The following is an 11,820-nucleotide window of genomic DNA, read 5'->3' as shown; positions in this document are numbered from 1 at the left end:
GCTTCAATGCCATGGAACCATGTTATATTCATCCGTATTTATTTCGTAGAGTGATTGAACGGACATGTTATATCACGCCCGCTGCGATTATTTTTGCGTATGCAAAAGCGGACAAAACTTGAAGAGTCGTTTAAAGCCTAACCGTGTAAATAAAGATCAAACAGGACCATGCTGACACAGATTATCTTGCACAGCCCACCCATAGTTTCCTGAACTCGTGAGCACCGTTCTGTGACAGGTTTATTGAGTGGGCAAAATTACTCGTTGTTTCAAATCTCAGTCATGAGGTTTCTGTTTTGTTTTTGTCTATTTTTCGCTCTGGGATTGGTTTCAACCGATGATGAAGTCTTTGAAGCACAAAGAGAGAAAGATCGGACTGAAAATAATAACGTTAATGATTTATGGCCTCTTGTTGCCGAAGAGGAGGACGACGAAGGAAAGGAGGAGTCAGGCTAAACCATCAAACCCACCATACACCCATTCCAGGTTACTGACACTGACATTATTACTTATAGCATGCAGGTTTAAATCGAGTTTTTTAATCAATCAGTGTCACTGATAAACGGTCAGGTATGTGACACGGAAACTGCCGCGGAGAACGAGGGATTAAAAAAGGTGATATATACCATTTTGAAAATCCTCTTAGAAGGAAACTTTTGGGCTTTAAAATGTTGGACTAAAGTCTTACCCAACAGGAGTATTTAATTCAATCAGAGAACACCACTGGTATCTAACTAAATCTTTCTAACGTTCGATTAATTTAGATTAATCTTTCGATCAATGATCTATAAATTTTAACTTCCAGCGATGCCTCCAAGAATACCATGCATGCGTCCAAAACAGCTGCAAGATTTGGGAGAGACAGAAAGAATGCTTACTCCAGTTTTATCGATGTCAAAATGAATACAAAAACTAACGATAAAAACCGACGTTTCGGTGTCATCATGACGCCATTGTCAAGGAGAAATAAAAAATGAAGTTTGTGGCAAGGTGTAACACTAAATTAGCATAAATATGTTACGAGCTAATTAAACAAATACTTTTGCGCGAATTGAATCGCTTTGCACGTTCAGAGTGGGTTTTAAGTCTCTGATGAAAAGCATTTCGTTCACCAAACAATCGAACTTGTTACTACACTTTTTCAGAATGCTAAAACGTTTCAGTAGGTCTTTCGGGACTTCGCTGTGCCGTTCGTGGTAGTGTTTATATATTGAAGATGCCTTTCGTTTATGTCCATCCACGCGTGTGTGTAAGTGTCCGCGTGTATAGCCCACATAACCCGCATCACACAGGTCACATTGAAATTGATAAACGACGCGTTGTTGGTTGACAATCTGTGGCTTGATTTCTCGTACTTTAAGATCTTGGCCAACTTTGCGGCTAACAAATACTGGCTGGACTGTTGTCTGCACCTTCATGCTAAGATTCTTGAGCTCTTTCTTAACATAATTTGCTGATTCTTGATCTTTGAAAGGTATGACCACACGAACAATGGATATTGGTTCTTTGGGCGTCTGTGTGGGCTGCGTACCAACAATTCTTGATTGTAAGAAGGTGTTAATGGTAGAATTTACCAGGCGCTCCGGGTATTTAAGCCGTGCGAAAACTTTCTTTAGGCTTAACAACGAGTAATTTTGCCCACTCAATAAACCTGTCACAGAACGGTGCTCACGAGTTCAGGAAACTATGGGTGGGCTGTGCAAGATAATCTGTGTCAGCATGGTCCTGTTTGATCTTTATTTACACGGTTAGGCTTGACCTGTGTGATGCGGGTTATGTGGGCTATACACGCGGACACTTACACACACGCGTGGATGGACATAAACGAAAGGCATCTTCAATATATAAACACTACCACGAACGGCACAGCGAAGTCCCGAAAGACCTACTGAAACGTTTTAGCATTCTGAAAAAGTGTAGTAACAAGTTCGATTGTTTGGTGAACGAAATGCTTTTCATCAGAGACTTAAAACCCACTCTGAACGTGCAAAGCGATTCAATTCGCGCAAAAGTATTTGTTTAATTAGCTCGTAACATATTTATGCTAATTTAGTGTTACACCTTGCCACAAACTTCATTTTTTATTTCTCCTTGACAATGGCGTCATGATGACACCGAAACGTCGGTTTTTATCGTTAGTTTTTGCTAGTCTTTGCATTTCTAAATCTTTATTGATAAGAATCTTAAAATGAATACACGGTTGGTAAATCTTTGCTCTTACAATTCGCTTATTGATGATTGACCTAGAGCAATGCTCGAACCAACTACACTATTACAGCCTAACTTTCATTGAGTAAATCTCAAGAGAATATATGTTACTATGCCTACTCTTGAAGCAAAAATTAAAGAAGGGAATAAAAAAAGTAACGAGAAGATCATACATGTACAATGGCAGTAAATTTTCGTTATCATTTTGTCATTTACATAGGCTTTCTTACATGTCTTAATATTCTTGTCGATTACAAACTATTTGGAATTCAGACTCTTTTTTAATTCAAGTATCTCGACTTGTATTTATTTTTTTATTTATTCACGGTTGTTTGGTTGTTCGTAGGGAAAATGCTGGGACCTTTATAAAACGTCTACTTGCTATAAACGTCTAGGACGCGATATGTGTCGTAAGAAGCTCATTCGATGCTATGGTTCTGACAATGGAGGAGCAGTTTGATTGCAACAGGGCAAATCATGCCTATGGAATTATTGGGTGCCAGCTTACTGAAATGTTACAAAGTTCACTTGTTGCTAGTAATAAAAACCAGAAACTTCTCTGTTTTCCATGACCTACACCACATTGGGGTTTCACAGTAATTAATTTCACTGGCATCTATTGCTAGCATCCTCTGGCTTACTCAGTTAAGGGCTTCTTATTAGATTCCAATCAACTGAGCAAACTCGCTTTTTGAGATCTTACTATTTTGGTTTAGTGAAGAGGAAGAGTCAGGCTCAAGCCACCCATACTTAAGACATAGGGTTGAAAATGTTTCTTTGTGGCAATTCACACTCACAACCTCCTCATAAACACATTATTGATATTTAGGTTAAAAAAAAATTCGATGAAAACGCGTTCTCGTCACTGATAGGTCTAGAAATACCCAAGAAATCATGTGACGCACCTACCGCCAAAGGTTGTAGTCATATTTTTGCCAATAATCATATAATTTTAATACTTTCATAGCGCTATTTTCCTATTTTAACTTTCGCAAAGGGTTTGATTTAGCAACCAAATACCAAAGAGATGTCATAAAATCACCTGCCGCAATATTTGGGCATCTTTTGTCACGGAGAAAAAACTGTTTGAAAAGGAACAGTAAAGAACTTCCACCCACCTTTTTTTTTCTCTCAGCTGATGTGGTTCTGTTTGTCTTTCGACTGCTAGTTTCTTTACCGCAAAGTTTAAGCTTGATGGCTGAAATTACAATAACAGAGAGTCGATGGCTCTGAAAGCTATTGTTTGCTGTCATGTTTTATCGCCGTGGTTCCGAAATGCCCAGCAAACAGGAACAGTGAGTCGGTGTTTCTGAGAACGTTTTCACATTACGATTTGTTTGAAGAGCTTCAATAAACGAGTCTTCTGATTCAATTGAAAACCAGCAAAAATTCTTTTGTTCAAAATGTTTGCAATCCACGAAAAAAGGTTTCAATAACTTCATTGTTCACACCTTAGCTTGACTAACCCGCTGAGTAAACTGTAATTTTTACCGCAAAAGTCAATACCCCATTTGTTTTTTTTCTAAACCTAAAACAAAAAATAGATATATAAAAGGGCACTGTTTTTCAAAGGTCCACCATAACACAAGCTAAGACTTTTAGAGGATTGCAAGGACACCTTTAGCTACACGATGAACTCTTTTTTGGCATTGATACTCTTTGCCTCTTTCTTTGTTGGCCTTCATGCCAATAATCTTAATGATTACCTTTTTGATGTTGAAGCAGACGATGAGATTCCTGATCGACACCCAATTGCGGTAAGCATGAGTTCACGCCCCGCAAATTTTCTTCCTAAAGAGGCCAATGTTTAAAAATGCGAGAAAAAAAGTTATCTTGGTTGATTGCTGGTTTCGAATAAATCATATTCTATCTACCAAATTTCTCTTGCATAACCATTTTCTGCCTTTAAAAGCACAAACAACCCACAATTCCTCTATTCGCTCCGACGAAGGGCGCACGCTTGAAACGTCAGCTTTTATAACCGTAACGGTGGCCAATTTACCATTTCAACTTTGTTGATATATTCACATTATTTCGTTACCCCCACCGACGCAGCGCCAAACAGTTTCTTTAGAAACTATCAACCTTTATTCTAATGTGTACAGTTAAGTGTAGAAAACGTCTCATTTGCCCTTTTTCGTTCTATTCTTTTCGGTCGTGTATCCCTCAATTTTTTATTATCATTATTACTATTGTTATAATCAAAACTATAGCAAAATTCTCGAACGTGATAATTATCTTAATCCTACTAATTGTCTTCTTTGTTTATGTTTAGCAATGCAGCATCGATTTGTATGACTGCATCAGACTTGGAAACACGACCAAACTCGAATGTTTAAAAGATTACAAAACCTGCATGTCCGCGCTGATACCAACAGCCCCGCCACCATTTTTGGTAAGAATAAACCAGATGTAGCTTTAGTAAACGATTAAACGACATTGTACAACTATGATAGGGCACAGCTGGGGGGACTAAGATTTCCCATGGGGTAGGTGATATTCTTCTATAGGAAAAGGCATTGGACAGATCACCTTCGCTCTTCTATATGAAAGACACCATTATGAGGCGAGAGTAGTTCCTCAGTCAACACACAATCAAAAACTAACGTTTGGTGAATTCTGTCCTTAATTAAAGGGAAGAAGAAGATACTTCAACGGCTCAAAGATCGATGATAATTTACATTTTGGCATATTTGCTATCAAAGGCAAAAGCGTAGTCGTTTCATTCCTTGATCATTGGCCGAGAGCCACTTTGGAGTTAGCTGAGCCATCTGCCAAACTTCCTCCCTAAACTTTGCCGTAGATAAAAACAAACTATTTAGCTAGTTAGTTCTTTATATATATTCTGAATTCATACTACTCCATTTTGTTTTTCTAATGATTATAATCTGTATCACACACCTAGCAATGTAAAATCGATCTATGGAATTGTTTCAAAGAGGGAAACAAAGATAACATCGAATGTCTCAAGGATTATAAAACCTGCATTTCTGCGCTGATGCCGACAGTACCTCCATTTGTGGTAAGTATTAGCTTCTTGTCAGTTTGATAACAAACCTCCACGATCGATGACAGACGTGGCCGTAGCCGTGAGGATTCAAGGTTTTCTATGGTTACTGAGAACCAATAATCTGGGAAAACGTTATGTTTAACTATGAAACTGTTGTTCAAATGAAAGGGATACTGAAAACACTTGAGGAGAAGAGAAAAACTAAAAGTTGCCATGTGTAATTTACATATTTTATCGCCATAACGTTCTTTTTGTCAGGAAACCTGTTTTAACAACGCCACACAGTGTGTGAAAGATAAAAATACCTTAGCAATGAAACTAAGGTGTCTTAAGGACCTTCTCTTGTGTATCAAAAACGGAAAGCCCGAAAAAGTTGCTTTCGATGCGATCGAAGAAATGGGACAGATGGAAGACTCGAACGGTTTCCCGGTGAGTTTCTGTTCGATACTTCATGCTTAGTCTTGGGTCAATACAATAGTTGATAACAATCTCGTGAACCAGTACAAATCACAGCTAACAGGTATATAATTAGTCTTAAGGGTGTGACAAGGAGGTAAAGGGGGTTTCCTGGGGTGATTAATGGAAAATGCCCCTTCTTCTTTTATAGTTATGCACTACTTAATGTCCATGCAACAAAATTTTGGGTGATGCAACATGGTAGTCAGGTAGATACCCTAGGTACGATAGGGTGATAAGGTGTCCCCCCTCCCCTTTGAAAAATCCTTACCACGTCCATGATGATAAAGTTTAAGTTTTTACTTTTGGCTTTCTAGTCTCCAAACCCACGCCTCTAAGAATTTTCCTCAAGCTCCTTTGAGATATTAACTGCGTTGCAGTTCTGTATTTCCTCTTTTTTTAAACTTTACACAGAAATGCCGAAGGGATTTTTTCCAGCTAATTACGGTGCCTGTATCGAGGCACTGGCACCAGTATATGTGGTGAGACTGAAGACAAGAGCATGATTTAAGCAATCGATTTCAAAGTGCAATGTTTTCGAAACGAAGTAGGGAATTTGTTGCTTCAGCAGTCGTTTTCTCCCCTTCAGTTCACGATAAGGAGTGACCAATAAATGAATCATTCTTACTGATATAACGAAAGAAAGACTTCAACTAGTGGATACAAATTTACACACGAAATTCGCAATTATTACGAAAGACAGAATGAAGATTTGAAATTTAGATATTGGGTAGGCCTGTCGCGATGGTGCTCTTGAAATGCTGGAAAGTTGCTCACTGGAAGGCCAAAAAGTTGCTAAAATATTACCAAAAATCAAAAAAAGTGATCCCTAAATTTTAATAGTTGTTGCCTAAATGTCTTGACATTTCCCTAACATGCCAAATTTAAATGAATACCTTAGTCCAACGGAACAAAACCCGTCATTCATTTGTGTTCAAAAGGTTGATAAACATTTTAAGAAACTTGCATAAATCGTAGTTTTCATATGAATTTACAAACTTTTTCGTGCTTGATATGTGCTTTAAACATATAAGCACATTTTTCTCAAAAATTGTTTAGAAAGGCAAAAATTGCTGAAGGTTGCTAGAACTGCAAAAAGTTGCTCCAAATGCCGAGTGTTGCTCAAAAGTTTCCGAGCACAATCGTAACAGGCCCAACATGGGACCGAACATGTCGTGAATAGACTCCTCTACTAAAACTCAAAATCATACATCTTAGAACTGTTAAGATTTAAATTCAAAATACATCATTCTATATCCTGAAAGGGAACTAAGAAAAGGTCAGTTTTTATTCGTTTTATATTACTCATGTTGTTGTTGTCTTCTTTTTCTTTCTTCCGATTTGAATTTACAGGCTTGAGAGTGCTTTGGCGAGGCTAAGGAGTGTTTTGGTGGTGCTCGGACTCTTATAGAAAGGCTCAGCTGCGCTAAACAGCTCCGAAAATGTCTCAAAAATGGTGCGGCAACCACTTCTCTACCATTACCAACGGAAGAATGATTTGAATAGTGCTGGAAGTAGTGTTTTTAGATGTGCCTAACTAGAATAGAAATACAAGAACATTCGAAATATGAAGTTGTTTTGTTATTCACTTTTTATAGATTGTTTTTGAACCTTAATGCTCCTCAATACAATGCAAATATTATACTCGCAAATTCTCATTACACCACTCATTCATGGAGATGTTACCTGAAATGTCGCGAGCGACGAAAGCGATATTGGCGATGATTGAAAAAATGTCGTTAAAAGGACCCGCCACGTTCTTCGATAAGCTTTATAGTATATTCCGACGTTACCACATAGAAAGTATCTTAATTCTGATCTGCTGAGGTTTAAGAATACCTCGTCCATGATCTTATAAATCACTCACCAATTCGCCCCAACATCTAGATTTGCAGGGAGACATTGGGGGTTGGGATTCTTTTCAAACCTAATGAAGTTACAGCTGACCATAATGCAAAAACATCAAGTAATAATAACGACGACGGAAGCGCTCACGTATAATGATCGAGTACTTCATTTGACACCGCGCTAGTAGCGATAACTGGCACGATGCATCGTGAAATTAGCTCTAAATTAATTGGGCATGGATACCCGCGATTAAGGAACACACTAACTTTCGACAGTGGATCACCTATGCTACCGACAAGAAGAAACGGCGTGAATGTGAATGTCCTTTATCAATTGTGCAATCTGTTACCATTTCGCTCCATTGATATTAGACGTACCAGAGATGGGATTCGAAACGTCGGGATTAGCATCAAAATTCACCATCGTTTCTTAACCAATGATACATTTAACCCTCAAAAAAGAAACAAAAACTTTGATTTTAAATTTACAAGACATGTTTCGACATTCTCATGTCATCTTCAGTTGCAAATGAGCATTTAACGGTTGTACATTTGTAAATTTGCTCATTTGCAACTGAAGATGACATGGGAATGTCGAAACATGTCTTGTAAATTTAAACTCAAAGTTGTTGTTTCTTTCTTGAGAGTTATTGTCACTCTGCTGTCTTTACGTCCTAATGATACATTTGCATCAAATCAATAATTCTCCCTTTTAGACTTCGAAGAGGAAAAAGAAGAACGAAGAAATAAATGAAAATCAAACGCGATTGAGAAGCGCATGAGAAGGCCATCTTTCAATGTACATGACATAACAACAGCTTGAAGCAACTGCAGATGATTCTTCGATCGAGGAAGGGGTGGGCCTGATGAGGTACTCCAGCCATAAATGAGCTCAAAACAAGGCAATTATCACGAGAACGAGAAGTATTCTCGATAAACTGAGATACTTTTTATTTAATTTCATATCAGCGAACAGGCCGGGCATGAGTTTCTTTCTGACTCTAACAATTCGTTTAAAAGATGACCCGATCACCACCCACTTCTGAAACAGTTGAAAATAATATCTGTACACTTTACTCCGAAAATAACAGCCTTTCATGACAATCGCACTATTGCCTAGTTTAACTTGTATCTGCTATCTACAGTTAAAAAAATTGCTTTTGATCTTAAAAGCTAAAGATTATTTGATATGATTAAATACAGTAAGACGGTAGTTACCTAAAACAAGTAAGAATTTTCTTTCCTTTTGTGAGACAAGTTTTAGTGTGAGCTACATTCTGGGGTATGAAGCAGGAAATTTGTTTCCTTGTGGGCCATGTCGATTATTAAATTTAACAAATTCTTAAAAATCATGCTTTTTATATCGTGAAATTTTGTTGGTTCTCAATCCTTATTCCTGTGTAATTTTAGTTTTACAAAACTGGAAATCTATCCCATGAAACTCTTCTCTCCTCGCAACTACAATGGACAGGTCTTGAAGAAAAACCAATGTTTTGGTGCGAAACATTTAACAACACATTTTAAGGTTCTCTATGATGCATATTTTTCGAATCCTTTTTATAGCAATGCCAAAAAGATCTCTACAGCTGCTATAAACAGGAAAACAGCACCACAAAGGAATGCCTGGTGAAATATAAAGATTGTATGGCTGCGCTTATACCCACTATGCCTTACTTGTGGTAAGTTCCACGTGAATACAGCACATCTTTTTGTTTGCTTTAGTCGTTTATGGTTTTCTTTCATTTTGTCAGGTTGATTTCAGACAGCGTTATTTAGCCCGAGTTTCAGTTATATCCAAAAGCAATAGTGTTGACCAGTTCTCTCGCCCCTCATAACCTTTTTTGTTTTTGTTCTTTCTAGATCTGGGAAATAAAATGCATTCGTCACTCACACTCATGGATATCATTTGTCAGCCGGGTTTAACCAAATCGGATGAACTTTCAGGAAAAGTCCACCTGAAATATAAGAAATGCGTTTCAGAATTTGCGCTCATTTTGTGTAAGTCGTAGTGGTACATATTGTTTTGTTACCAACCTAAATGCGACACTCTTTGACTGAAGAATGCAGGTCGTATTCCGTCCTCTCGTCCTCTATGTCACACAAAAAAAGAATTTTTTTAGCACACCATACAAACCTGCGAAATTTCAGCCTTAACTCGTCGAAAGACTAAACTTTTTGTCGAACAAGTGTAGTGCAGCATTTTGAGGCGTCGATGCTATAACGTGGTCGTGATTTTATCTTTTTTGCTGGGAGACTTTGTGTAAAAAGGACCTAACCTGGTGTACAAGTCATGCGCGAGGCATAAAAGCGAAGGCTGAATGTCATATTGAAAACGGCAAATGTTTGAAGAACGGAGGACCGACCCCTGTCACCTATTCCCCAGATAAGCGTCCAATGACTGCAACGTACGACAGCGGGAGCGGTCAGTTTACAGTAAGTTTGCACGCGTTGGGCATTTTGCAATTAAGATTAACGATTAAAACGGTTTTACCTCCTGCATGTATATCATTTAAGCTGTCTAGATAAAAATTATTATTAGCAATTACTTTTGCTTTAGGGTTGTCATAAAGATCTGTACAACTGCTACAAAGCCGAAAACAGCAGCGCGAAGGAATGTTTGATCGAATACAAAGACTGCATGGCAGCTCTTGTCCCTACAATGCCATACTATGTGGTAATAACAACTAATTTATTTTTTCCAAAACCAAATCGTGCCTTTTCAGGTATTTCCCCATCGTTCACATCTTCGACATCATAAGGTTTCGCTAGCAAGGATCAAGTGGTATGGTGTTTAATGAAGAGTTTCTAGATAAAAATTCATTGTCCTTGTGCAAGACCAATTGAGAGTTCGAAATTAATACTTTAGAACAAGGATTGTCTTAAAACGTTGACTGATTAATCTAATCCTTTTTTCCCAGACTCTGTGCGACAATGACTTCAGTTGGAGTGTTAGCCACGCACAAGGAATAAAGGCAAAGGCTGCCTGTTTTTATAATTACGGCAAATGTTTGAAGGATGGGGGGGGACCTACTCCTGTGACTTATGCCCCTGAGAAGCCTATGCCTCCAACACTAGCTCCGACTCGGGGCCCATTTGCAGTGAGAATCACTAATCAGACATCGGTAGTGTTTGTAGCCTTTTATTTTTCCTTTTTACGATGGAAATTTAAAAGTTATAAACGCAATACACTACGTAGTAATGAGCATATCAGGTAGTACAGGATCGGAATTGCGCACTCCATTCAAAGCAGTTTTTCTAACATTTATTAATCTGGTTTCCTTGCAGCAATGCCAAATTGACCTTTATGGCTGTAATAACAACCAGATAAGACTGCCATGGAATGTTTGGTATAGCCTGCAAGGGTTGTATGGCTCAGCTCATTCCACCCCACGTGGTAAATATATTTTAAGAATTTATCTGCGCGCAACTTTCTATTAGTAGACATGGTTTGATGCTACCCTGGTTTAAATATTTAATGTAACATTAGACCTTTAAACCAGAATAGCATCAAACCACGTCTGATTGTCCACCTGGTTGCTGTGTAAATATAACTTTCTATTAGTGCCTTAACATGGCAGCCGGCAGGGCGTGAAGTCTTTAAACATGTGGAAAAATGTTCACAGCTTTTATCAAAATCATAAATATATTTATCTGATTTTACTTGATTTGCATAGTAGAGCATGAGCTCATGAGAGTTGTTACCACCGTAGCGTACTTATCATCCACTGCACAACATTGTAATTCTGAATTCTCTTTTAAGGCAACATGGAAGAAAGAAGCCGATGAATGCCACGGAAATGCCACAGGGCTTGGGGACAAAGCCAAGTGTGCCATCGACTTCAGTGTATGTTTGTCAAATGGTGGGCCACACAGGCTGCCTAAGAATATGACTGTTGTTTTCTCGATAGGTAATGTATTGTCGAGACCTAAACAAATAAAGAATATTCAAAACTGATTTCAGTTGCCGTTTAAATGTTGTATTGGAAAAGTGACCACTAAATACCGAGTACACCTACAGGTGTACTTTCGGAAAATATTAAGCTGAACCAATAAAATGGTAGCAAAATGAAAAGTTTAGAGAGCTAAGTTTAAATAGAAATGTTACAACTTAGGCATCATCTTCCAATTCAAAATAGAGCTCCGAAATATTATTGCGAGAGGGTAGAGTGAGATGGGTGAAATCTAGAACGTCGTTAGCTTGCAAGCAGGCCCTTCACAGACCTCTTGCACGCTAGCCTGTACGAATCTTTCCCACTTAGCCGTCCGTACCAACCTCGTTCCCAGGGCCTTTTCCCTTAC

At 38.3% G+C, this 11,820-nt stretch overlaps 2 protein-coding genes across 2 annotated transcripts; both read left to right on the top strand.

Annotated features, from left to right (window-relative positions):
* The first annotated feature begins 3,767 nt into the window (after positions 1 to 3,767).
* LOC111325922 (uncharacterized) lies at positions 3,768 to 7,242 on the top strand. The gene is made up of 5 exons (XM_022929840.2): positions 3,768 to 3,965; positions 4,484 to 4,603; positions 5,114 to 5,230; positions 5,477 to 5,647; positions 7,028 to 7,242. The coding sequence occupies exons 1-5, from the start codon at positions 3,840 to 3,842 to the stop codon at positions 7,031 to 7,033; spliced, it is 540 nt and encodes a 179-aa protein (XP_022785575.1). The 5' UTR covers positions 3,768 to 3,839; the 3' UTR covers positions 7,034 to 7,242.
* A 1,468-nt stretch (positions 7,243 to 8,710) lies between these two features.
* LOC148725916 (uncharacterized) lies at positions 8,711 to 11,408 on the top strand. Its single transcript, XM_088731552.1, has 5 exons — positions 8,711 to 8,731; positions 9,085 to 9,197; positions 9,709 to 9,712; positions 9,775 to 10,915; positions 11,282 to 11,408. The coding sequence occupies exons 1-4, from the start codon at positions 8,711 to 8,713 to the stop codon at positions 10,045 to 10,047; spliced, it is 411 nt and encodes a 136-aa protein (XP_088587678.1). The 3' UTR covers positions 10,048 to 10,915; positions 11,282 to 11,408.
* The last annotated feature ends 412 nt before the right edge of the window (positions 11,409 to 11,820 follow it).

The sequence above is a fragment of the Stylophora pistillata genome, chromosome 8 (genome assembly GCF_964205215.1).
Source record: "Stylophora pistillata chromosome 8, jaStyPist1.2, whole genome shotgun sequence".
NCBI lineage: Eukaryota > Metazoa > Cnidaria > Anthozoa > Scleractinia > Pocilloporidae > Stylophora > Stylophora pistillata.
Note: the sequence above shows the minus strand (reverse complement) of the source record. Positions and strands in the feature narration are given on the sequence as shown.

Coding starts and splice junctions, on each gene's coding strand:
- LOC111325922 (XM_022929840.2), top strand. CDS start 3,840: ATGAACTCTTTTTTGGCATTGATACTCTTTGCCTCTTTCTTTGTTGGC. Junction 3,966..4,483: donor CTGATCGACACCCAATTGCG/GTAAGCATGAGT, acceptor GTTTATGTTTAG/CAATGCAGCATCGATTTGTA. Junction 4,604..5,113: donor CAGCCCCGCCACCATTTTTG/GTAAGAATAAAC, acceptor TCACACACCTAG/CAATGTAAAATCGATCTATG.
- LOC148725916 (XM_088731552.1), top strand. CDS start 8,711: ATGATTAAATACAGTAAGACG. Junction 8,732..9,084: donor TGATTAAATACAGTAAGACG/GTAGTTACCTAA, acceptor TCCTTTTTATAG/CAATGCCAAAAAGATCTCTA.